This window comes from Podarcis raffonei, chromosome 9, assembly GCF_027172205.1.
Source record: "Podarcis raffonei isolate rPodRaf1 chromosome 9, rPodRaf1.pri, whole genome shotgun sequence".
NCBI classification, from domain to species: Eukaryota; Metazoa; Chordata; class Lepidosauria; order Squamata; family Lacertidae; genus Podarcis; species Podarcis raffonei.
The window spans coordinates 60,045,597-60,073,165 of NC_070610.1; the positions used below are offsets into that span (position 1 = coordinate 60,045,597).

Consider the following 27,569-nt stretch of genomic DNA (forward strand, 5'->3'; position numbering starts at 1 on the left):
GTGTCAAATTCCAGGAAAGGAAGGAAATGCTGCAAGTATCTGAGCGTTGCACAAACATTTGAGACATCTGACATTTCTCGCTAAAAGATGCTTAGAAAAAAACAACAAGTCCTTACTTGCGAAGCTGGACCCTGTTACTCTAGCATACAGACAGGATGTTCTCTTTTCTGTTTATTAGAAATTTTACAAGAGATACAAAATGCATTAAATTGTTCCAGATACAGCTTTGAAAAGCCTTCCTTCGTATTGTCCTGTTCTCTATACCTACCCTGATTCCCAGCACTCACAGTATATTTTGAAATGTTCCTGCTGCTAACACAGAAGAATGTTAAATAATAGAACACACAGAGAGAGAATAAAAATGGTTGGTTTACAGGGTTAAAAAAAAACTAGTACAATAGGCTGGTCCCCAGTTATCTTACCTTACAGTAATCAGAAGAGCACTTTGAATGCTGTTGGCACTTATGCTCATTAACACGCACATATAAAAAGGACATTTCACTAAAAAATATTGGCAGTTGCATCTGCTTTTGCATGTCTCCATGGTAATTTTCTCCAAACCTAGTGCTGTGACTTCATGTCTTGAGCTTGGTTTCTAAAGAGCATGTGGGAGAGGCTTGAAATTATTGGCATTGTATGCTAAACACATGCCCTCCCATGCGCTGCTGCTGGTGTGCTTCCATAAGATTTGGCTGGTCACCATGGAAGACAAAAAGCTGGACTAGATGGCAGTTTTGTCTGATGCATTTTTCATGATCCAGCAAGTGAGAGAAATAACTTCCTAATGCGGTTTTCCCTGCTAGACCAAAGAGATTTCATTGCTGGGTGCACATTCCGACACACAAGTTCCATTTGAATTAGCCAATGTCGATGGAGATGAATCTTTTCTTCTGTGCTGCAATGCACATGGGAACAAACATTCTCAGACACTGTCATGGGTCACTAAGAAATTGCAGAAGTCTGTGTGGGACCAGAAGTCCACTTATGCTAGAGTACATGGTGTAAATGGCTGAGAAAACAGTCCATACCAAATGTGTAAGGATGAACATCTTCAGAGGTAACACAATGACCCATGCTATGAGAAGATCCAAGACATTTAAGCTGAAAGTTCATTCATTTGGTGCAGCAGGTGTGTGTGGAAATCACATCATGGAAGTGAAACCTGAGACATCGGCGTATGAGCATCAGCTTTTAGTGAATACATATGATGGCTTTTAAAGAGGGTTAGACAAATCCATGGAGCATAGGCCTGCAGTAGCCATTAGCCACAATAGCTAAAAGTGGAATACCCATCTTTAAAGGTCGCATTCTTCTAGTTCTCAGATGCTGGGAACAAAGATTGGCATCTCCAACATGCCACCTTTGTAGGTTTTCTTTGGGCATCTGGATGGGCCTGATGGGTTTTTGCTTTTAACTAGTGCAGAAGTTCTTACGGTCACAATGACAGATTTGGTGGAGCATTGATTTGAACCAACCTGGGCCTTTGTGGCAGTTAAGATTTGCTGAAGAAATAGCTATGGCCTGAATGTGCCTGAGTCACGCTGGCGTGCTTGTCTCCTTATCTGTGACTACAAAAAAAGAAAAGAAAAAACCTGGTATTTATATAACGGAGAGATGAGTTTATCCAAATGGGATATTTTTTCCCCCTTTATAATCTCCATTAAGGTGCTGGTCTTTTATTGTTCCCTAATCATCCAACTTGGTAGGCCTGCACTGGCAGGTATCGGAAGTTAACTGGTGGCAGCGGTGGAGTTAGTTGGCCTGGTTTGTTTATCACACTAAACCAAACCATAGCTTAGTGCAAGCATGTGGGTTCCTGGAAGGAAGGTCCATGGCCTCTCTGGGCATTCTGCTTCTGGGCTGAGCTGTCAAGTTTTGGCTTATAGTGACATCAAACCAGGCTACTGTTTCCGCTATGCGCTGCACAAGGAATAACTGAGCCTAAAAATGTGCAACTGCTAGGCTTGTAATCCTTTCCTCCTGGGTCCTCTGCTGCTGTCACCCATCGCCTCCAGGGCTGAACAGCTATGCCCTCCATGTCCAAGGTAGCCCCCTCACTTCTGTTGCCCTCCTTCCTCAGTATAGCTATGCCCCGTCACCTCAGTGAGCGGGGCTAGATGCCCACATCCTAGTGCACACGTATAAACAAACCGTGGCTACAATTCAGCCTGTGGAGCAGAGATTCAGTTATTTCTTTCTTAATGGTTTTGTCCCCCTCCACGAATTAAGCTCAAGGGTGGAGGCTACCAAAGTCGTCTCAGATGCAGTGCAAAAGAACAGCAAATGGAATGGAAAACTGGGTCTGTGCTGCACAGAAGCACCATGACTTCTGCACTGGCTTTTGGATAGGAAAATAGGAAGTTGCCTTACCCTGAATCAGAACATTGGCCCATCTAGCTAACTCAGCATTGTCTAAACTTTATACTCTCTGACAGTGGCTCTCCAGGGTCGCAGACTCCTCTGTGTGGAGAGGCTGGGCATGAAATGGTATTGTTTAGGTAAAAGCATGTGCTCTATATCGGTGACCTCCTTAGTTTATATACTTGTTTAAAGGCTAGGGATATCACTTTCTCTTTTTACATGCATAGTAAGGCCAGTGAGGAAATAAAGGGTTCGGAGTTACACACTTTCAACATGAAATGTTTCCTTTTATCTTAAATGAACCAAGTGAAAGCTCAAACACTTATCTGATCTTGAGGGATAGGCACTTCCTTACCAGTTTCCATTGCAGTATTTTAATCCATTCGTCTGCTTCTACTCCAGTCTTTGCGTAAAGGTAATAGGTTCTCAGTGGGAATACTAAACTGTAAAAAGAAAAATTGTAAAAAGACTTGGTATCACAAGCATAAGCAATACTAGCTGCAGCCAACACCCATACGCCATTTTACCAAAGAAGAATTTAAGCTAAATTTGGTTTTAGTTTTGGTTTGTTTTATTTTAAAAAAACAAAAATGATCTCACTTTTATTCCAAGTAAGAATTCAAAGCAGCTAACATTAAAAAACTGAAAAGTAGGGTCAAAACACCAAAGTAAAACACAGAGCCAGTGGCAAAATAAATAAAACCAGCTGAAAAAGACATTTTCCCTCTGTCACTTCATCAGCATACAGAATTAACGTAGGGTCTTCAGCAGCACTGTTGGCTTTGGCTACATACACACAACCAGCTTAAAATGCTTCTCAATTTGGATCAAAGCTGGATTGCAGGAAAACATGTAAAAATGCAGTATATTTCCTAAGAAACTACAGGATAGATACAGATTCTGGATAATGTAGATTCCGTATACTGCTTCCCAGGCCCACAATGGGAACACACTGGATGCAGAGTAAACAGAGGGTGTACACCAGGCATGGCCAAACTTGGCCCTCCAGCTGTTTTGGGACTACAGTTCCCATCATCCCTGACCACTCGTCCTGTTAGCTAGGGATGATGGGAGTTGTAATCCCAAAACATCTGGAGGGCCGAGTTTGGCCATGCCTGGTATACACACAGCCTTGAAGGAGAACTGGAGATTTAGAAACATGTCCCTTTATCATATGTAAAATGCTGGAGGAGGGTATGATTGGTTTTTTTTAAAAAAAATTAAGCATTTTAAAGCATATATATTAGCGTATTTATCAACAGAATTTTGTAAGGGTACGTGGTTCGGGGCATTCTTGAATAGCCAAGGTTCTGCATGCAGAAAACACAACAAATGTGGAACTCAAAGGCTGCCTTGGTTAATAATAAGCGCATTCATAGACACAAAGGAAGTTGCCTTATACCAAGTCAGACCACTGGTCCATCTTGCTCAGCATTATCTGCACTGACTGACAGTGGCAGCTCTCCAGGGCTTCAAGCAAGAGTCTTTTCCAGCCCGACCTGGAGATGCTCTCTGCCAGCAAAACAGAAATTCTGCCACTGAGGGATGCCCATTCTCCCATGCTAAGCCACAGTAAGACAAAAAGCAAGAAGGAAAGAATAAAGTCAAGGAAGGGGCAGCTGTAGTGTAAAGCTGTTGAGACGAGACACCAAGGAAAGAAGGAAAAGCACTCCGTGGAGTTCAGAGGAGGGGCTTGTTGATGGGGCTGGTAAATTGGAAGAGTGGGCATTCACTGGGCTCCTGAGAAGACAGACTAATAAATTTATTTTCTTCATTTGTGATAGTTCACAAGTATTGAAGTAATTTTACAAACACAGTAATTTTCATCTAGGTCTCAACTTACCAAAAACAATTGACTTTGTCCTGGGAATAGTCGAACTGCACAGCTGAGCATTCTGTTAGGTCGAGCGCTCTGATTGGCTCTGTGGACTTAAAAGTAAGTTATCTTTGAAACAATCATTCTTCCCCCTCCCCCTGCAATGAGCAGAACCCCCAACTCCCCAAATAAAGATGCCGAGGAATAAGTGAGGCCCTGTCTGCACAAGCACTGTTACCCACATATGTACTGGCACCCACCTATATAATAAAGAAGCGATGCTTGCGTCATCCACCCACTCCCCATTTTGACTGAACTGACAAGACAGAAATGACTAAGACTTCCACAAAGTCATGTGAAGCGCGTGGGAACCACTGGGAGCCATTAGCGGGAGGGCATTTGCTTGGCGAAATTGCCTTTGGCCCATATGATTTGGAAGGATCTCAACACTCATGTCCATATGCAAGAAACTCAAGGGATCAAAACATGGCCGCCCAAGTGCAACTTGCCAACTCACCGTCTGGTCTTTGTAATATTTCAGCTCATTCCTGTGCAATGTAAACCACCTGGTTTTCCAATTCTGAAAGAATAAAGAGGGTGATATTAGAGGAACTTAGGCATTTGAAAAAATACAAGAATGAAGATGGCAACACAGGCATTGAAAATGATCTCCCTTTCTTCTCTTCTGCTTCAAATCATGTATATAGTACTAACAACCATATACTTCTTGCTGTGCAGATCATATGTATTATTTTATTATTATTACCAAGGCTTCTTTTCAGCCAGAATTCACTGGAACTCAGTTCCGGCACCTCTCAGGTGGGCTCCATTGCCATTTTAAGAGAACAAGAGATGTTCCTAGTGAATTCCAGCACCTCTTTTTCTAGAAAATAGCTATTTTTTAATTAATACACTATTATTAAATTTGCATTGGCTTTCTACACAGAAGAAAAGGAGAGGCACACAAGTCACTGACATTTCTTACCTTAACTATTCTGCCTTGTTTCGTCAAATATCCTTCTTTTGTGCCTAACTGCAAGGAAAGAGGTAAAGGTTAACCAAAAGGATGGGGATGAAGGCAGGAACATGTACACATTGATCATGGTCATTACACAAGCTGGCGAAGCAAAACACAGCAGGAGCTTTTATGACCTCATAACTGTCTGTTCATTTTATCCTTAAAACTGGGTCACTGTGTTCTCTGCCAAAAGTATGGGCCCCTGTCTACACCTGAGGTAAACACACAAAATAATTCTGTTGGTTCTGATGAAATGACACCCTCTTGTATCACAGATTAAACCAGGCACTTGTCATATTCTCTGAGGTATATGCTGACAAAGGGCACAGAGGGTCAAATTTTAAATAAATCCTAGGGCAATTCAGCATTGTTTGACTTCCAACAATGTGTTCATTGTATATGTGCAGTAACGTGGCACTAAATGCTGAACTAGGCCTTGATGGCTAACAGCATGATGTGTCTCAGATGGTCAAAGATCATTAATGACACAGGCAAGAAAACAGAAGTGGTTTTAAAAAAACCCAAAAAAAAATCCCTTCCAGGCAATGACAGCCCTTGTTCTCTACAAAGACTATTAATTATTATTATTATTATTATTTTACTTTCAATTTTTTCCTCTATGAAGCTTAAGGCAGCATACATGGTCCTTCTCCATTTTCCCCCTCACAACAACCCTGTGAGGTAGGTTACAATGATAGACTCTGACTGAACCAAGGTCACCCAAGGAGCTTCATGGCTAAGTGGGAATTTGAACACTGGTCCCACGAGTCGTAGTCTGACACTAACAACTACACCACACATAGCCAAGCTCAAATAAATAAAGAATACTGTGCTTCTAGTAGGTTTGCCATATTTGAAGAGCAAAAGAAGAGGACACATTTGCCAACTTCTACTTTTAACTTTGGATCGCTTTGACAACTCTACCCATGAAAATGAGGATGTGTCCTGGAAAAAGAGGTCATATGGCAACCCTACTATGTATTATTTATAATACCTCAAGGATCCTAGAATGAAATTATCAGCAGCCTGAGACTGGGATCACTTATTGAACGAATGACTGAGATAAGATTCAAACCAGGAACCCCTGACTCAGTTCACACACCCTAAGGGCCAATCTAGATGCAATGACAAAGATGCTGTTTGCAAATTGCAGTCAGATGAAAGGGAGGAGAGGTGACTAGATACAATCAGGACCCAGATTACAGACCTGGAGGAAAACTATAAATCTCCCCCCAGCTGCTACTGAACAGTGAGTAACACTTAAAAGTAGTGACTCACTGACGGCGCATTGGGGACAAGGTCAGTTTCCGTCTTTCCGGTCTGCATTGCCGTGTGAACCCGCACAGATTCGTAAATGGAGGGCTCTTCCACCATCTTCGGATATGGGTTCTTCAATATAATCAGGGTACCTAAAAGAAAGTGAAAGCTAAGTGACCTGTACAGAAAAGGAAAAATGCAGCCACTACCCTGGAGGAAGCACTCCAAAAAAACAAATGGCAGTTGAGCTGGCAGCAGATCAAGCAATAGTTCAAAAAAGCCACAGGATCAAGCCAATTGAGAGACCTAAATGAAACATATAGTCTAGTCCCTTGACACAGCATATTTATTAGAGTACAGTAGGCACACAACTTACGTGGGGATCAGGGGGTTTGTGTGCAAAGGCAAAATTCAGCAAATTCAGGAAGACTCCCCCGGAACCAGCCCTGTGTGACTAACCCTACCTCATTGGGCTCCGGGAAGGGAGTGTGAGGCCTCTGCAAAGCCTTCCAGAAACCTTGGTGTGTGTCTCGGAAAGAGGTGGTTTCATAAGCTGGGTATCACAATGGAAAAGGACTACCTCCAAGTTGTCGCAAGATGGGCCTCAGCAAGCTGTGGCACAACCAAAGACCTTAGCTCATGGGCAGGTGAGGTCTATATGTCCCAGCACATCTTGGAGTGCCACACCCTGAGATTACGTGCCACTTCTTTGGTACCTCTTAAAACATTGTCCCCCTCAAGCAGACCTTCGGCTGGACCTGCCAATGTGGTGCAATCTTCTGTCAGGCAGTTCAGTGGTGGAGGAAGTCTCTCAGGCACCTGGTGTGGCGTGCTGAGGGGCAGGGCGAACTGCCCGGAGTGCACGCAACACCCAAAATGGATGCACAGACGGCACGCATGGCGCCCAATACAGACGCACAGGTGGTGCCGCCACGCCTCAGCCACCCTACAGCTGGGGGAAGGAAGCGGGCGGAGAGCGCAGAGCTTGCGGGTGCCCGAGACGCATGGCTCGGGTGCGCTGCAGGCCTCACAGTGAGTGCCGCCTGCCATTTTGTCACACACACCCCAGGGTGACACCCAGGGCAGACCGCACCCCCCTTCCTATGCCCCTGAGGCAGTTTCTCCTCTTAGTCACTGTTTATAATGATAGGCAGCCGCCACATTACCCCGCGTGTGACCTGCTTCACCTTCCCTGAGGCAACATAAGAGCTTTGCAGAATTTTAATTGGGCAAAGGAAGGTTTGAGATTTTTAATCTATTGAGCCGTTTTTTAAATCTCCCAGGCTTCATGGAATTTGGATCACTTGCGTTATGATCTTGGGAATTATTTAGCTCAAGTGTCAACCTTCTGTTCCTGCGTATTGTTTCACAGAGGCAAGCAACGTGGAAGTGGTACTGTGAAGCTCAACGCCTGTTTTCCAGCTGGTGGCACTGTCCATTTTAGGCACATGAAAGGAGCTTCACAGAGCTGGCAGAATCTGATTAGGGAGCTGGTAAGCCACTGGGCAAGTCTATCATTCAACACTGGAGATCAGATTCACTGATCTCAGGCGGCATTAACTCCTTAACTGTTAATGGATCTAGCAGATGGCCGGGGAGGTGGTGGTGGGGCAAGGATGGAACAATTGTGTGCAAGGTTAATCAAAAAAGAATTAGGGTGTATAAGTGGGATAGGCATTTATTCTGTTGTATTTTTAACAGCTTACAATGGAGGGGAGGGATGAAGGATTTACATTGGGCAGGGAAGTATCATTTTTCTGTTTATTTTTCTATATATATTTGTTTGCTGAATATACTGAAATGATTGTTCGTTCTATTTATATTGTGGTGACCTATGGCTTTCAGCAATAAAGTTTTATTCAGTCATTCAAAAATAAACCAATTACTGTATAATCTAGCTTTTAAAATCAAGCTGAAATCAACGGCTCCAAGATAAAATAACATAGTTCTAAAAGGTCTGGGAGATTAAATGCATTTTCACCTGATGCTAAAAGCATCTTAATGCAAGCACAAGACAAGTTTCATTGGGGAGGACATTCTATAATCTGGGCACAATCAGCACAAAGGCCCTCTGCTTAATAGTCATCCACTTCACCCCTTTAAGGTAGGGAAAACTGGAGAAGGGCCTTCTATGAAGAATTTAATGTCCAGGCAAGTATAATAGGGGCTGGTGATCTCTCACCCACCCACAACGGGTTGTATCCAAAACAGTCCCAACTGCACAAAGACTTCCACTTGTGCAATTGAATTTACCCTCCCTCTCCTTTCCCTACATAACCCCCAAATCTGCTTGAGACTTAGGGGAAATCCCAGAACAGATTTGGGGTTGGAGCAGAACTCCTTCTGTCAATAGGATGACTTTGATGGATACAATGCAAGTCTTTTATTTGACCATTGATATCCCATCTTCCATCCACGGAGCTCAAGGCAGTATCTACAAGATTCCCAGCTGGTCTCTCACCCAGATACTGCCCAGACTCACACCTACAAACAGCAAAGATAATGTTGCATTGATTTCTGGCCATGTTCTGAGTCTCTTTGGAAGCAATAAACTTGGGAAGCTTTGGGAAAGGGACTTATATTTGTACTGTTGATTGTTCTTCCTCTCCAGCGAAGAAAAGGATAAATGACAGGAAGATGAAATCACTCCTGACACATAGGACTTCTGGTGGTCCAGACCATGCAAAGACAGGAAGAGACAGGGCTGAGTAGAGGACTGGAGTAGAGTTAGGGCATGCTAAAGCAGGCCATTGGTTTGTATATGTCCCACATCCACCAACCTCTCACCAAGCAAAGGAATCCTCAGATGGATCTTTCTTTAAGCCCCAAAATCTGAACAAAAGTAATGTGGGCATGTAGGGAGCTGATTCAGAAAAGGATACCCCCTTCACAAAGGCCACAGGGGCAGGATTCTGTCAAAGTATGAATTAGAGCCCAGGACTGCTCATAGTCCTTGACCAGTTCTGCTTCTTTCAAGTTAGCCAGATATTTTAGTGCTCTTGAATTTCAGTCCCCATAAATCTTATTTGCCAGCTAATCAGTTGATAATTGGAGCCTTTATTTTCCATCTGGACCAATACCAAGCATTGCAGGGGGGAGAGGACCTCGGTCACCTCTTGTGTTAAATAACAAACCTATTTAGGAGCTGTTTAACAACAGAGCTCAAGTTTCAGGGCGCTGAGTCAGTCGGGACCAAGTCAATGGGGGTTTAACACTCATGTCAGGAAATAGATATGACACTTCAAAGAGATTAAACCCTTTCTGGCCTGGAAAGCGGTGGCTCTTTAAAACTGCACCAACACCAGACCCAGGGGCTACTCTTGGTTCTCTATTACCCCTTTCATCACTAATATCATAAGATCTGTTGAAATGTAAATATTAAGTAAGGAGGATAAATTCTTGATCCAAAATGCAATACATACAACAATGCTTGTTAAAAAAAAAATCAGACTAACTGTTGCATCAGGAATCTACTGGCAGCACAATCCTATACATTGTGAAGTGAACCCCATAAGAAAACCCCATTGATAGGAAGGGAAATAAACCCTATTGATGTCAATGAGATTTGTTCCCAGGCAAACGTGCATAGGGTTGCAGCCTTCAGAAAACATAAGTTTTTGGATAACACAGAGTTGGGTTCAATGGGAGGAGCTGCCCTCTGGCTGAAGGAGTCCTTCCCATGGAGGAACCTTTGGGTCCAACCCATAGAAGCCAAGAGATGCCAGGGCCTGGGGGGCAGCCTTAACAAAGCACCTGCATGCTGCCATGAGGGAGTGTCTTCATCTGCTGAATGCCCTATAGGGTATGTATTTTTCCACAGCCAGCAATTTTAAAGTCCCTCTTGTGGACTAGGCTGAGAGGGTTTAACTTCCCCACCGACTTCATTTTTTCATCTCATTTCATTTCATTTTTGATGCCACCACCGAATCAGTAGGATCTTGGGGGTGCCAGAAAAAATGAATGCTTGACCTGCTTGGACTGCAATTCCCATCAGCCTCAGCTAGAGCAGAGATGGAAAGGGATGGTGGGCATTGCAGTCCAAAATACCTGTTGGCTATACCCTGATATACAACATATTGTGCTTCCGCACAATAGGTGGATTCTGTCATATCCTAAAAGAGGGAAGAAGAACAGAACTATTAAAACAAAGGACTATCCAAGTGTATAAAGAGATACTCAGCTCCTACTCAGAATTGAACTCTTGAAATTAATGGACATGACTAACAGAAGTCCATTCATTTCCATAGATCTACTCTTAACTTAGGTCACACACAACCCAGGTTAACAAATATAATCTAAAATATTTTTAACAGCTGGATGAATAGATAAGCAAATGTAAGTTACCTGTCTCGCTGCCAATTAAAGGCTGATTTGCAAAGTGCATGATCAGGTCTCTCAAGCTTAGAAACTCGTTAAAACCAAACTTGTATGAAGACCCAGTGTACTCCACGTGAAAATGTTTCACAGAATCCCTTGCTCTGAAACAAAAATAAGGCTGTTGAAACATGAAATATGCATTCTTCTTAGCTCAGGAAGGATAGTAAATTTTATGGAGATATCAAGACACCAGGTGAGGCATCAGAGAAGACAACCCTTTGTATGCATGAGCGGCTTGTTCCTAGTGCGTCTTTACAGCTTCCCTCCATCTGCCCATTGCATCCCACCAATCACAAGAGTTTGATAGTTGCCCATTTTCAGCAAGTCCAGTTTCATTTTCTGTTGTCCCATTATTGTTGTTCCCATGGCATACAGAGCAACCACAGTGGAAAGTAGATGGGGGCTAGATGGGGGTAGATAGAAGTGATAGGTATGTGAGCAGGAAGGTAGGTAGATGGATGATATCAATATCATACCAGGCTCTCAAAGCTAGCCAGCTCAACTCTGAGCATTCAATGATGGTTTCAGGCAGATCTCATTTGGGAGTATATTGAATAGTCACATGCCATTACAGTAAAGGCCCTGTCTGTCGTAACCCAGACACCAAATATACATCATCATCATCATATTAACAACAACAACAAATAAATTTCTTATACCCTTCCCATCTGACTGGATTGCCCCAGCCACTCTTGGCAGCTTCCAACAAAAATACAGGGAAAACAGCAGTAAGAGGAGGAGGTGGTAGTGGTGGTGGTGGAAAGGAAGGTCACAACTGTTGATCTCAACAGTATGGGATGACGTAAGGGATAGTGAAGATACTGTACCTTACTGAGAGAGAGTAAAGATCAGCCTTGCCATCGCTCTTCCTTAGGAGGTAGCTTCCATCACTGCCATTGGAAAGAAGAAGTGCCTCTGCTGCATGACGAGTAAGACTGTCATGGTACCACCTAACAAAACATCAAAGTTCAGCATCCATTAGCTACTGTATTGTTAGCTATAGTGGTGGTGGGGGGAGAGAGTTTTCTGTTATGAAAATCTCATAAGATCATATTTTCAGGGGGGTAGCTGTGTTACTCTGTTACAGCAAAAGCAACAGAGACTTGAGGAAGATTATTATTATTTATTATGCCATAGGTTTTCATGAGCCAGTGCCCACATCATCAGGCATGGAATGTGATCTGAGATAGATAGATAGATAGATAGATAGATAGATAGATAGGGGGAGGAGAACAGGATCTGACTGGACTGAATCCTGAACTTCACCAATTCACACACACACACACACACACCATGGTGACTTGGCATCACCATAACATCTAAAGAACTTAAAAAGAAAGCATTGGGAGCACATTCTAAGTGCACTCCTAATTGTTCCTTTCTTTCCTTTGTATAGGCAGCTTGTGAGCTGTGTCTGCAGTGGAAGATTCTGCCCCCCTTTGCAGTCTCTGCTGCCCTTCATTCCAACCCTCCCCCCAAGAAAAAAATATATAGGTAAGCATTGGAACACCTGGAATCTCTCACCGCTTGGAGATTGGGCTGGTGTGTAGAAATGTCTACAATATAGACACTACTGAACAACTACACAAAGGATATCTAAGGGCCACTTTAAAAGAGAAACCTGCCAACCACCCCACATATCTACCTGGGTGCATCTTCCACCCAGCCAGCCACCCACCCTAAAATCTATCATCTACAGCCAACAAGCCTTACAGTACGACATCTGTGTGCCTGACCCATCCAACAGAGACTTCCAACTTCATGATTTATACCAGGGATTTCTTAAACTACAAAACCTACCCCAATGAAGTGGAGAAGCTGATCAACAAACCCAGACTGGTACCCAGGAATACCGATACTAATAATTTTATTTTTGTATTCATTATTCATCCTCCCCATGAGCCCCAAGAAAATTTATGCAAAATAATATACTTTTCCTGACACAGAATTTTGAATGTCTGAACACCCTTTTTTGCAGGCAGTAGAGGAGTAAGAGATTAGATATAAAGATACACAGAGAGACTTTATGATATCCCTATCCAATATTGTTCTGTTCGCCCCACCACCACCCCATTGGTATGCTTTTCCATGTGCAAAGTTTGCTGTCATTCTTGTGTCATTTATTTTAATAGGTGAGTTAGGCTGAAAGAAAGGAATATGCCAAGGATAGTGTTAAGAATTTGTTCAAGGCATTTTGCTGCCTGAAGCACATCCTGCTACTCGCCTCCCCATCCCCACCCCAAGGCAAGCTGTGTGATACCCAAGACTGGCCAAGTAATTTTGGCACCCAAGACAGAAAACCCTACAAGCAACTCCCCACCCCACATCTCTTCCTGGCTGTAAAATGACAACAAATACCTAACAACCTGCTACCTTTTCAAGACACCCTAAATCAGCTGCCTGGTGCAGTCACCTTTCTCTCTGCAACGTTTGGGCCGCTCCTGATTTTACTTATTCATATGTTTTCTTATCTACCCAGTAACTCCAAGGCAGTTCACAGCAATGGAAGATACAGTTATAAAAAGAGATAAAATGGTTATAATGATAAAAACCAGTATGGTATGGTGATTAGAGTGTTGGCCTAAGACCGGGGAGGTCAGAGTCCAACTCCCCATTCGGCTATGAAGCTTGCTGGGTGACCTTGGGTCAGTGACAGCCATTCAGCCCTCCCTCCCAGAGTTGTTGTGAAGATAAAATGGAGAGGAGCAGAACCACGTATGCAACCTTGAGCTCCTTGAAGGAATGGTAGGATACAACCACAAAAATAAATAAATAAATAATAAGCAGGGCTTTTTTCCAGCCAGAACTCACTGGACCTCAGGTGAGTTCTGGCACCTCTCTCTCAGATGGGCGCCATTGTCATTATAAGAGAAAAAGGGAGGCGTTCATAGTGAGTTCCAGACCTCTTTTTCTACAAAAATAGCACTGTTGCTGTTGTTTAGTCATTTAGTTGTGTCTGACTCTTCGTGACCCCATGGACCAGAGCACACCAGGCACTCCTGTCTTCCACTGCCTCCCGCAGTTTGGTCAAACTCATGCTGGTAGCTTCAAGAACACTGTCCAACCATCTCATCCTCTGTCATCCCCTTCTCCCAACCTCAGGGTCTTTTCCAGGGAGTCTTCTCTTCTCATGAGGTGGCCAAAGTATTGGAGCCTCAGCTTCAGGATCTGTCCTTCCAGTGAGCACTCAGGGCTGATTTCCTTCAGAATGGATAGGTTTGATCTTCTTGCGGTCCATGGGACTCTCAAGAATCTCCTCCAGCACCATAATTCAAAAGCATCAATTCTTCGGCGATCAGTCTTCTTTATGGTCCAGCTCTCACTAGCACTAGTAATAAGTAAATTTGTTCCAAACGGAACCAAATAGTATAAACTTGGCAAAAGAGGTGGGATGAACGAAACAAAAATGCTTTACCTGTCAAAGGTCGGGTTAAAGTGCCTTCTGTGCATCCATGTGTAAACCAGTGGTTTCGACGCACAAGACATTCTCGAACCGTCTTGGTGAGTTTCTAAATCTGCATTTCCTGAAGTCTTTTTTTCCAGGAAGCCATCTTATTGTTACACTTCCCCTTTTGGACAGATGAAGCATGCCAGAAATGCTGCTGTTCTGAGCTACATATATACTGGTACTTCACACACCCCTCTGCATGCAGCCAACCTCAATCATCTACTACATATTACATGTAGTAGACATCTAGTGACCTAAAGTTAGGCAGTTAAATGCAAGGTGTTTTAGATATAAAACCAGTGTAATTGAGCTGTAGATACAGAAGGAGGGACCAAAGTTGCAGTAGTGTTCATAAATATCAATCTTTTGCACAGGGCATTAGCAATATGAGGAGCACAGATTATTATTATTAATTGTTATTATTACTACTACTATTATTATTACTATTATTACTATTAAAGGAAGATCTTTACAAATATTGGTATTTTATATAGATACATAATATGTGGCCATTGTCCTATGAAATCTCAGAAGTTGAAGAGGGCCAAGCAGAGTAATGCCCATGACTTTATCTCAATTCACACCATAGCCCAGCCTTTTTCAACCTGGTGCCCCTGAAACCAGCCCCACCCAGCTCCCATTTTTGCCTCATTAACCCAATTCAATATCCCTTAATATAATGAACTAGGGAGCAAAACCTCCACACTATTAATCCTGGCCATTTAAAAAAGCCAAAATGAGGCTACATGCATTTGCGAAATATGCTGTTATTTTTATTAGTCACTTTTGTACTCTGCTTCTTCAAGACTCTGGAAGATGAGGATTCAAATCCCAAATCAGCCATGAAGCTTGCTGGATGGACTTGGGCCAGTCACTGAACTCAAAGAACCTCACGGGGTTGTTGTGAGGATTAAATGGAGTGGGCTGGGTTGGGGAAACCATGTATGCCAACCTGAGCTCCTTGGAGGAAAACTGGAATATAAAGGTAATAATAAACACAAAGACTCAGGCAGCTCACAACATTAAAAAAATTAATAAATCACAAGCTGTTGTGCTATCAATAAGGTAACACAATTTAGTGTTGTGCTGTCTGAGGAAATGTGCTCATCAAGGGTTGTGGTATCATGGTAAGGAGACATAATCTACATGTGGAAGGGTCTAGGCTGACTCTTCAGCTAAGACTGGGAAGGCATGTGTGAAACCCAGAGGAGTCACTGCCTGTCAGTCTACACCAACCTTCACCAACCAGATGTTTTGGACTACAAGTCCATTCAGTTCTAGCTAGTACAGATGTTGGTGGAGACTGGGACTGATGGAGGTTGTCCAAAACATATAGTGGCAGGGCTGGCTGCTGGCCTTGCCAAAGAAAAACGATTCCAGGTTCCTGGACCATGGAAGTAAAAGAAGCAAAGGCATATAGATTTGTCCTATCTTAATTGGAACTTGGACTTCTGGGTTAAGCTCAACACAGAGAACCCTAAATAAGACATGTGAACAAAACTGAATGGTGGTTATTGGTTTGATGTGAACGATTGTTGCACTAGCGGGAGGGGGAGGTTTTGTTTATTTTTATTTTTTCATTAGTGCGCCTGAGTATTGCTTTGTTTATTATTAGAGTACAGGGGTACCTTGGTTTGCATACGTCTTGGTTTGCATACGTTTTGGATTACAAACACAGTAAACCTGGAAGTGTGTGTCCTGGTTTGCAACCTTTTTTTTGGATTACAACCTTCTTCTTTTTTGGATTACAAACCAAAATTTTTTGGAGGCCCCATTGGTGAAAGCACGCCTTGGGTTACAACCTGTTTTGGTTTACAAACGGACCTCCGGAACGGATTATGGTTGTAAACCAAGGTATCACTATATGCTTTATTTTATGGATGTTATATGAGAGTCCCATGGACTGCAAGAAGATCAAACGCATCCATTCTTAAGGAAATTAGCCCTGAGTGCTCACTGGAAGGACAGATCGTAAAGCTGAGGCTCCAATATTTTGGCCACCTCATGAGAAGAGAAGACTCCCTGGAAAAGACCCTGATGTTGGGAAAGATGGAGGGCACAAGGAGAAGGGGACGACAGAGGACGAGATGGTTGGACAGTGTTCTCGGAGCTACAAACATGAGTCTGACCAAACTGCGGGAGACAGTGGAAGACAGAAGTGCCTGGCGTGCTCTGGTCCATGGGGTCACGAAGAGTCAGACATGACTAAACGACTAAACAACAACATATGAAATCTTAATGTATTATATGATTCCGCCCCACCCACCCACACTTTTTCCGCTATGGTAATATGTATTGTATATATATTTTTCTCTCTAAGTCACCTGGAGACCTTTGGGTGACTAATAAATCTAATAAATGAAATGAAAATTCTAGCAAGCAACAAATGCTAAGATTAGAAGCTACTCCGACAAGCACCTACACAGACCCCGTAGAAAGAAAATACAGTGAAACGTAATCAGTTCCTGAAGACCGTTCTACTTCCGAAACGTTTGAAAAACGAAAATTGAAAGCGGAAGCCTCAATACAATAGGAAAACAAAATGGAAGCCACGTGGTACATTTGGCTTCCGAAAATCATTCGAAAACTGAAACAGTTACTTCCAGGTTTTTGGCGTTCAAAAGCCAAAACGTTAGACTACGGAGGTGCAGGGGCATACAAAGTGGGGGGCGGGGGGGATGTCACCCCAGGTGCCACTCGGGGGGTGACAAGATGGCCCCTGCCTCCTCCCAGCTGTAGAGCGGCCAAGGGCACGCGCAGTCAGTATGGGTGCCGCTTGCGCGCTGTCCATACGGGTGACCAAACAGGCTGCCGCGCACGCGCACTCCATACAGGATGCTGCATGTGCGCAGTCCGGACGGACGTCACGCATGTGCCACCGGGCGGTTTGCCCCACCCCCAGTGCCGGAGAGGGTTCCTCCACCACTGCAGAGACGTTGGAAAACCGAGGTTTCACTATAATAATAATAATCATTTTATTTGTACCCCGCCCATCTGACTGGGTTACCCCAGCCACTCTGGGCAGCTTCCAGCATATATAAAAACATAATGAAACATTAAACATAAAAAAACTTCCCGATACAGGACTGCCTTCAGATGTCTTCTAAAGGTTGTATAGTTACTTATAGTTACTTATGTCCTTGGTCTGGAGATCACAGGGCCATCTTTAATACATGTTGTGAGCTAGTTAACAAATTTCCAGAATGAGAAGCAGTCCAAGGGCAGTTGTGCAATGATCTGATAACAGGATGAGGATGATCAGAAATAGTGGGGAAGGTAGGAAATCAAGGTGGATAAAAATAAATGATTAAATAAATAAATAAATAAATAAACAAATAAATAAATAAATAAAATTGGGGGTTTTTTTATTTAAATTAGATTTTTAAAATAAAATGCTTTTGGAGGAAAAATATTTCTAAAGATAGGTTTCTATTTAAGTTACATTATAATCCAAAAACTATTCATCAGTAAATAAGGAATTGTTTTAAGTTTTTCATGTGTGCTAAAACTCAGTCTAAGGTTTTTAAAACAACAGCAACGTTTAACCACATCACTTAACAAACATGGATACATATGCTATAATGTTACTGCATTAGTTAAATAAATTGTTTAAATTGTTATTAAGGAAATGATTGTTTTTCTCCTTCCAGTAAAGTACAGCAGAAAAGTGGTCCACATATTAACAGTTAACTTATTAAACCTCACAATAATTTCATAATTATCTGTCTATGTATTTCTAATAGTATAACCAAATCAGTAATTTTTGATATAACTGTAAAAACTACACTGAATATTTATTCCAAAAATGAAACCTTCCTCTGGTTGTAAATATTAAAATTATACCAGCAAGAATGAGTCTTTCTGTAAAAAAAAAAAATAATGATTTAAATCAAGTCTTACTGACTTGTGATTTAAATCATGATTTAAATCGATTTGATTTAAATCAAATCCACCCTGTAGGAAATGCAAAGGGACAACACATTCTGGCAAAAACAAGTGCCCAAAACATATAATGTTGCAGTCCTAAGCATATTTATGTGGGAGTAAGCATCAAGCGAGAGGAACGCGGGTGGTGGCGCTGTGGGTTAAACCACAGAGCCTAGGACTTGCTGATCAGAAGGTCGGCAGTTTGAATCCCCGCGACAGGGTGAGCTCCCGTTGCTCAGTCCCTGCTCCTGCCCACCTAGCAGTTCGAAAGCACGTCAAAGTGCAAGTAGATAAATAGGTACTGCTCCGGCGGGAAGGTAAACGGCGTTTCCATGCACTGCTCTGGTTCACCAGAAGCGGCTTAGTCATGCTGCCACATGACCCAGAAGCTAAACGCTGGCTCCCTCGGCCAATAAAGCGAGATGGGCGCCGCAACCCCAGAGTCGGCCACGACTGGACCTAATGGTCAGGGGTCCCTTTATGTTTAAGCATCAGTGAACACAGTGGAGCTTTGAACTGAATAAATGTGCATTGTCAGGAACATTGCCAGCAGAGTGATGGCAGTGAACACCTGAGGCTATACATGTGGGACATACACCCGAGTATGTGCATTGGATCACAACCTTATACAATTTGGCACATGCATTTAAATCTATCCAGCTCGTTTGGAGAAGGCATGCAACTGGGGAGATGCCGAGGCCAAAATTATCACCTGCTTTCACACAGTAACTATGTACAAATTAGACAAACAGGTATGCATAACCCAAAATAAAATTCAACAAAGGGAAGACAGGAGCAGAATTGGCCAGTTCTCTCTGGACAGCTATTCTGATAAAACAAAGGTCATCCTTCTTCCCAGTACAAATCAGCCACAAAATGCATTCAGCAATACAGTGCACTTGGCAACTTCGCTAAGCCTTATTTGCAGCTTCAAAAGGAAGACCAATGAGGGGTCTGATGCAACTTATTGGGATCAGGTCACATCAACTTACACTGATCCCAGTAAGTTACATCAGGCATCTGACTGAAGAATGCAGTAAGTGTGGGTGTAGAATTGAGGTTGTTAGGAAAGTGAGCCACTTTGCCCCTTTAGAAGGAAAACGCCTGGAAGAAGAGGTTCAAAATAGAAATTGTGTGTCAACAGAGCTATTCTAAAATACCAACATAGAACATGGAAGATGGGAACATGGAAAGCTGCCTCATACAGAGTCAGTTCATTGGTCCATGCAGCTTTGCACTGTCTATACGGACGGGCAGTGGCTCTCTTGAGTTTCCAACTGGAGACATCCACAATCAGCTACTGTAGACTGAAACAGATCTTCTGCATGCAACGTATGTGTTCTATGGCCATTCTGTCATGGACAAGGCCTATATATACCAGGTCAGAATTGTACTCCACCTAGCCAAGTATTGCCTGACACTGATGACTCCAGATCTTTGGGCAGGTATTTCCTAAACCCGATGTTTTAAACTGGAGATGCCAGGGCTTTAACATGGGACATTCTGGAACTAAAGCTTGTACTCTACCGCTCTGCACACGTTGTGATGCTGTGTGGGGGAAACTTAAAGGATTCCCCTTTCCCCAAGCATTCTATGTTCCCCATGGAAAATTTTCCATTGCATAAGTTTATTGGTAACAACGAATGAATGCCAACTGCGGATACGCTATTAGGCAAGCTTGGCAGCTTCCAGGTTTTTTGCTTTGTTTGCTGAATACAAGTAAAAGCACGCCAAGCTAGGTCACCCTTTAGGGCATTAGAAAATTTTCCCAGTGCAAACAGAACATTTTCTGATGCAAATTAGCCTGTTTCCCAGGTTGCGTGGTGAGTCCCCCCCCCAGTGGAAATAAAGACTCGTGACACAATTATTAAGGTTAATGGGCTACATAAGGCCACAACTTTATTGGTTACAGGTGATGAGCAGTATTGGCTTAGGCATTGGTCCTAACGGACTATATCCGGCTTCAGCCCGTCCGCTAGTAGTCCGGGAAGGGTTAACCACCAGTAGGGGGATTCCTGCTGATGCACATCAACTAGGAACTCCCCGGGGTCACCGCTCGGGGGCGTGCCTTAGGCCCTCACCTCCACAGGCTTCGGACAGGGCCACCCCCCCCCCCGGAATCCTTTATCAGACTACCCTTCGATATGCGGGGCAGGTGATGGCGCTTCCTCCCCTCTTCCATCTACATAACAATACCAATACCAATGCCTAACCGCCAATACCAAGAAAGCTGTGATGATTTGCTATGAGGTAGGCGAAAACCAAGTGGCCGATGCCAATTTGCCAAGCGGAAAAAATTCCTACCAGGCCCCTCAACGGCGACCAACCAAGGTCCATAGCAAGGTCAAGGAACGAAAAACCTTAAAGGGCGGGAGGGTACCAACAGGAACAGCTGGAGGTGGCAAAAGAGGGACATCCCCGGCCGCACCTGCGTTAAATAAGGCAGGCCACGCCCCCAGAGCCGGCCAATTAAGGAGCTACCAGGGGCTGTGGTCACATCCATTTAAAGCACATGACTTCTCCCAAAGAGTATTGAGAAGTGTTTGTTATGGTTGTTAGGAACTGGAACTGTGTGAGGGGTGAACTACAGTTCTTAGAATTCTTTGGGGGAGTCATTGCTTTAAATTGATGGTGTGGGTTTGACCAAAGTAGGTTCAAGCCTTAGATCCCTTCTGAAGTGTAGACAGAAATAAGACACTCAACATGTTCCCTGCAAATGGCAGGTATTGTGAAGCTTCTAGATTGTTGATTAGGCAAGAGGAGAAGGCCTCACCAAAGAGTACTTTTTGCATACCAGAGTTTAGCCCCCAAAATCAGGGACCCAGAGATGGAAAACACACTTTCAGATCTAGATTTGGATATAGCTTTGCCCTGATATTCTGTGGAATTTAATTGTATTTAGAGGAGACATGTGCATGATAGATTTTGCAACCATCATAGTTTGAGCAGCCAGATTTTTGTGGTTCATTCAAAAAAAGCTTAGGTGGCGCTGTGATCTAAACCACTGAGCCTCTTGAGCTTACCAATTGGAAGGTCGGCAGTTCAAATCCCCACAACAGAATGAGCTCCTGTTGCTCTGTCTCAGCTCCGAAAGCATACCAGTGTAAGTAGATAAATAGTACTGCTGTGGCAGGAAGGTAAATGGCATTTCTGTGCACTCTAGCTTCAGTCACAGTGTTCCATTGCACCAGAAGCCATTTAATCATGCTGGCCACATGACCCAGAAAGCTGTCTATGGATAAACACCGGCTCCCACGGCCTGAAAGCGAGATGAGCGCCACAACCCCATAGTTGCCTTTGACTGTCCATGGGTCCTTTACCTTTACCTAGGTGATAAATATATGGTGTTGAGTTGAACCATTTATTATGGTTCAGTTCAGTGGTTCCCAAACTTCCCTCTGCCATGGGCTAATGGAAAATAATGGTGGCCAACTTGGTGCTTTTTTCCTGCTTGATGCACCAATTGCAATTTCATGAGATTCAGATTGCAATGCAACACAATACAACATAAAAGTGAGAAGCAGTTAAAATGCAATTAAAAAATCAACATGACTATTCAATGCAATTGATGTGCTGTCTCCCATCTTCAACCATAAATCCACAGACATGCCACGGACCACCTGAATTAAGTTCACTGATGGTCCACGGAGCAGAGTTTGGGGATCCCCGATCTAGTTGGATGGTGCAATGACAAGAGAAGTAATTGATTGAGGGTAGGCATACCACCAGACTCTATCAAGTATCTTCATTACATATGATACCAGAGACAAACGCTGATCTTAGAGAGCCCTCCACATTGACAGTATTTGAGAGTCAGTCAGAGAGCAAAGCCTCATGTACAAGACTTGGCAAATAACTATAGACGATACGATGGAAAGAGAAAGCAGCAATGCCACTAATTACATGGAAGTAACATGGCACACTTTTAAAATTATTGCTCGTCTCTGAACATATTGCTAAGACCATCTATGACTCATTGCAGTGTTTACATGTGCTGTTGAAACTGACTTGTGAAATAACGTGTTTGTGGTTGTTCCCTAGAATTTCTCTGGGTTGCATGAGTTGCCTCTGAATATTGGCCAACATCTCTTCACACATACCTCTCAGGTCTCATCAAACAGGATGGTGCCTTAAGCCAATTCAGTTTCATCTCCTTTTCTAGCAATGCTATGTACCTCTTCTGGTTCAGAAATCCCACTCTGATAACCATAAAATCAGAGTATTTTTAGATATATTTTACTCATGACCTTTCCTGGCAATGTATGCATGTGTATATAAACACACACACACACACACACACTTACCAGTCAAAATGTCCCATTTTCACCCCTGCATGCTAGACTCACATTGTGCATGACTATTAAGGTGACCATGTATTCTACTTTACAGAGGAAAATCCCTCATTTGAAGGTGTCCTCTCTTTGAAGGGATGCCTAATCAACTTGTGGTTTAAAGATATAAGACCCTAAGAAGAGAGGACAGTAGGAGTCTTGAAGTATATTTTGTGATGTAAATTGCAGTCAAAAGTGTTCTATACATACATCAGTTACTGAATGATGGGGTGGCAAGGCTAGCATGTGAGCGCTTGTCTGTTATGATTATAGTTGTTGATTTAGTGGACAATATTTTTTAAAGCCAGAATCTTAATCTGTGATGGATGGTCAATTCAACAGACAAAATTAACAAAATATAACCATAGATGGAATATTAAGCCCCAAATGGCTATCTGCTACTTCACAGGAAAATTGCTGAGGCCAGGAATATGATTATCAGCAAGGTTTCATAGAACTGTAGAGTTGGAAGGGACCACGAGGGCCATCTAGTCCAATCTCCTGCAATGCAGGAATCTTGTACCCAACTTGGAGCTCAGTATGTTTAGTGTTTCCTCATTTGGTCAGTTCTGCCATTTCTACCCACTGACCAAAAAGAAACAGAAGTCGGCATAGATGGGAAGTTCAGTCCAAAAGCAGCTGTAGAGATCAACCCTCAGTTAAAGCATTATCAGGAGATACTTGCTGCTCTACAGAAAAGTCACTGAAGCCAAGATGATGTCACTGCAGTTTCTAAGAAGATTTTAAAGATTTCCTCATTTTAGAAACAACAGAATAGCCACTTTCAATTCAGCTTAGCAAACTAATGAACATTTGTGTCCAAAAGCAATTGTGCCATGCACCCATGGATATAAAAGAAGTCTAAACAGTGAGGCTAGAAGTCCAAAAAAATACAACCTGGGACATTTTTATGCAAAGCTAAGCAGAGTAACTGCTTACAGCAGCAATAATTGGTGGTAACACAATCCACTTAGAAAAAACCTTGATTGAGCCCTAATCTTTATCCTGAGATTCCTTACATTGAATGCATGAAATCCTCTTAACAGCTTGTGAGCTGTTTAAAGATATTTGTTTCTATAAACCATTTAAGTTGACCCTCTGAAGATGGTACACATACCACAGGAGGTGAACACTCTCACAAAGAATTCTGTGTGACACGTTCAAGACTGATGGATTTATTGTTGTGTAAATGTCTATGGATTAGAGCCCAAGTTTTTTTAGTCATTAAGGTGTCCTAAGACTTCTGTTTCTATTGCCTTTTATGAGAAGGTGTTGGAAATTTCTGTTTTCCAAATTACTTACAAGTGCACCAAAACAACCACGACTGGTGGCTTTACACAAGCAAATACCTGTGATGTTTAATTACATTACCATTATTTGCTTGTGTACATGACATCTCCTTAAAAGCTTTCCCCACACAAACATGTTCAATCCTTCTTTGAAGGCTGGAATAAATATATGAGAAATAAAAGCATAAATAAAATGCTCTCTCAGCTCATACAAAAGACACAAGTGCCCAGACTCATAAATGCCTAATTATATGGTAACTCCCTCTTCATTCCTAAGATCACTTAAATACAGCCTTTATTTCGCTCTGGCTTTTACAACTCCACATTCCCATAGTATCTCCTTGTTAACTTTGTTCCTCCAAAAAAAGAGAGAGCAATTTCTTCCCCCTGTTTAATAAAGCCAGTCTGCCATTAGTTGAAGCAGGGTTGCAGTGAGATCATAGAATTGTAGAGTTGGAAGGGACTCTGAGGATCATCTAGTCCAACCCTCTACAATGCAGGAAGATGCAGCTGTCCCGTATGGGGAATGAACCTGCAACCTTGGCATTATCAGCACCACGCTCTAACCAATTGAGCTATTCAGATAAAACATAGTCTGTCGCTTCTAAATTCTGAGCTGTTGGTATTAACAGGTGGGATTCAATCACAAACCAACTAGTTCAGGTTGCACAGTTTTAGACGATCTGGAGATCTTGTGCAACAAATCTGCTTCCCCGAAAGCTCAGACCTTTTGCAAGAAGGGATGGGGAAATGCACTAGAAAGTGGGAGATAACACTTGTTTTGACACAACATCAAACCTCACAAATAAATCAGGGTGAATGCTTATTAAATAGCCTAATCTCATTAAGTCGCCTAATCTCCTTGCAAACAAATCAGGATGAATGAGGTCTCCAGGAAGCTCCCTCTGTGACCTTTTATGTATACTGTACAGTGCAACTGAAAATACAGTACAGTGAGAAACCACCTTGCGTTTTTCAACATGGAAAACCAACGTCAGACTCTGCCCCCTGCCCCCACACAGTTGCTCAAAGAAAACCAAGAGTGTCATGAATAACTGCTGAATCTTAGGAACTTCTGACCCACAGACTTTTATTCCCTTTCTCTTTTCACAAGAAATCACATAATCACATGCTCATTTATGGCAGGGGGGGGGGGGAAACCTTAATGTCTGAGACAGTTTAGCATCGCAGTGAGAACTATATTTTAGTTTTACAAGGCACAATGTCTCTCCTGTACATTTTTCCGGCTGGCTACATGGCAAATGTAACTTACTTAAGACTCTGGACATCAGCACAAGGGAAGTAGATCTGATGGTGAAAAACACACATACACACTGCACCTTTAGGGATACTGTTTCTGTGGCTTTAGCTGTTAGTGCTACACTTCTTTAGGGGTTTATTAATCCAGGCAAACACAAGAAGAGCCCAGCTGCTGAATCAGAACAAAGGTCTAGCTAGTCCAGGGGTCAGCAACCTAAGACCCATGGGCCAGAAGCAGCCCGCGGAGGTCGTTTGACCGGCCAATGAGCCACCCCCGAACTGAGCCACCCGCTCGCGTGCTGTGCTAAACCGGTGCGGCGCAGAGACTCACTTCCACAGCACCGGAAATTGCATCTGTGCATGCACAGACGCCCAAAATCACGGGTGGGTGCGCTCACGCAGGCGCACAGTCCGGCCCACAGAGGGATCTCCGTGGGACCGATCCGGCCTAGGGAAGATAAACCTTGCTGACCCCTGAGCTAGTCCTATGACAAGACCACAATCAGGACAATTATTATCCCTCACTGTTGCCCCTCAGCAATTGGTATGAAGGGTATTTAGAGGCTGCAGAACATTGGGGGGGGTGATTTACAGTCACACAGGAATGACTTAATTCAAAATGACAGTCCACATCTCCCTACCATGGTTTGGAGATCAGGAGTGTGCCACAAACTCCTATACCCTCACACTACATCCTACCCTGCTCTTGTGCTCAGATTTCCCTTTCTCTTCCATAGTTATCTAGAACCATAGTTTAGTGTTCTGTCTCTATCAGGCAAACCATGGTTAAAGCCAATAGCCTCCTAACTATACCTTGAAAATAGAATTTCAGGTGGGTTTGAAAACAATTGCTGTAGGCAGTCCTGGTTAGCTCAAACCATAGTTATCCTAGATGAAAATGTAACATTAACAGTAGTTATGGCCAACCATGGGGATAGACTACATGCTTTGTATACAGAAGGTTCTAGATTTGATCTTAACATTTCTAGTTAAAAATAAATAAATCAGGTAGTCAGCAATATGAAAAACCCTGGAGACCTGTTGACAGAGTACACAATATTTCTGAAAATGGACCAATAGCCGGAAATGGCACAAAGTTACTTTCTGTGTTCATGGGAGATAAGCATTCACATGGGAGACTGGAGAGCAGAAACCCAAACTATGGACTGGAGATAGGCAATAGTGGTTGTAACTCAGCTGCTGAAGGGGATCCAAAAGTTTTCTCATCAAGTAGCACATCTCTTGTAGAGAAACTGCATTCTCGCAGCATCAAACGAGAATGTTTCGTCATGTTATCTGAAGCATGTGTGCTTAGCTCTGAATACTTTATATAATTGGTCTGTAGGCTGAATACACAATTAAACCGGCTGACTGAATATTTTGTCACTGAGGGAAAGCAGTATGGGATGTTAGGAGTGTTATCCTGTTGGATAATGCTCCAATATTGCCGATAACCAGTGACACAGCATTATTTCATTTAAAGAACAATTGTAGGACTTCTTTTGAGGCTGAATGCACAGTAACCTGCACTGCAAAAGATGGTTCTTGAAGGAGTTTCAAGTAAATAAGTCTCCCTAACTGAACACTTTCTCTCATCCCTTGCCCTTTCATAGAACTGTAGAGTTGGAAGGAACCTTGGGGTCATCTAGTCCAACCCCATGCAATGCAGGAATCTTTTGCCCAACAGGGGGCTTGAACCCATGGCCCTGCAATTAAGGAGGAGGAGGAAGAGGAGGTGTTTGGACTTGATATTCCACCTTTCACTCCCCTTAAGGAGTCTCAAAGTGGCTAACAATCTCCTTTCCCTTCCTCCCCCACAACACACACTCTGTGAGGGTAGTGAGGCTGAGAGACTCATGCAGTTTTAAATTCAAGGCTCAGAGCTTCAACTTCCAGCACAGAAACACACCTGCCCTGTTTACTTCCAAAAGCAGGGAAGGGAGCAAACAGGAGTGTCAGCTTGCAATACAACTGTTCCTGTCTGCCTAGCCTATTGCACGACGTTATCATGTGAGCTAGCACTAAAGAAATAAAGCAGACAAGGTTCAGCAGGAAAGGTACCTCTGGTGTCATAACATCAGCTTGATAATGTCAGCAGGCTTTCTCAGCCTTCTCAGAGCTTCCCTGGGAATGGAGGGTTCCTCTGTCTGCTGGAATTACGCACAGCTACTTGTTCTCACCCTAGATTCTGAAGCTCCTCTTCTACATCACTGTGCCCCAAGTGGCGGCGCTGATCCTGCTGGTAGCTCATCCTCCTTTCTTCCATCTCGGCTATGCCCATCCGTAGCACCTGTTGCGGATCCTCTTCAGGTTAACACTGGCCAGAGGAAGAAAGAGGTGGGAGGCAGGGAACAAATGGGCATCCTTTTGCTTCGGCTTCTGCCTCCTCTCTGTGGACAACAGGAAATCTCTACAACGCAAGCAAGCATGCAAGCAAGCTGTTTCTGCTGCTTCTGCTGCTGCTTGGAGTGAATGAGGAAGTGAA

The 27,569-nt window shown here is 43.2% G+C and overlaps 1 protein-coding gene across 2 annotated transcripts; it reads right to left on the bottom strand.

Moving 5' to 3' along the window:
* Nucleotides 1-154: 154 nt before the first annotated feature.
* DAPP1 (dual adaptor of phosphotyrosine and 3-phosphoinositides 1) lies at nt 155-27,569 on the bottom strand. Of its 2 annotated transcripts, none has more exons than XM_053403973.1 (9): nt 27,265-27,569; nt 11,657-11,779; nt 10,797-10,930; nt 6,474-6,604; nt 5,163-5,210; nt 4,695-4,757; nt 4,205-4,290; nt 2,717-2,804; nt 155-1,568 (listed from the first exon to the last, which is right to left on the bottom strand). In XM_053403973.1, exons 1-9 carry the CDS (start codon nt 27,363-27,365, stop codon nt 1,515-1,517), a joined length of 828 nt encoding a protein of 275 aa, XP_053259948.1. In that variant the 5' UTR covers nt 27,366-27,569; the 3' UTR covers nt 155-1,514. The 2 variants fall into 2 exon arrangements, with proteins under 2 accessions (XP_053259948.1, XP_053259949.1); XM_053403974.1 differs by lacking the exon at nt 27,265-27,569 and adding an exon at nt 14,245-14,332.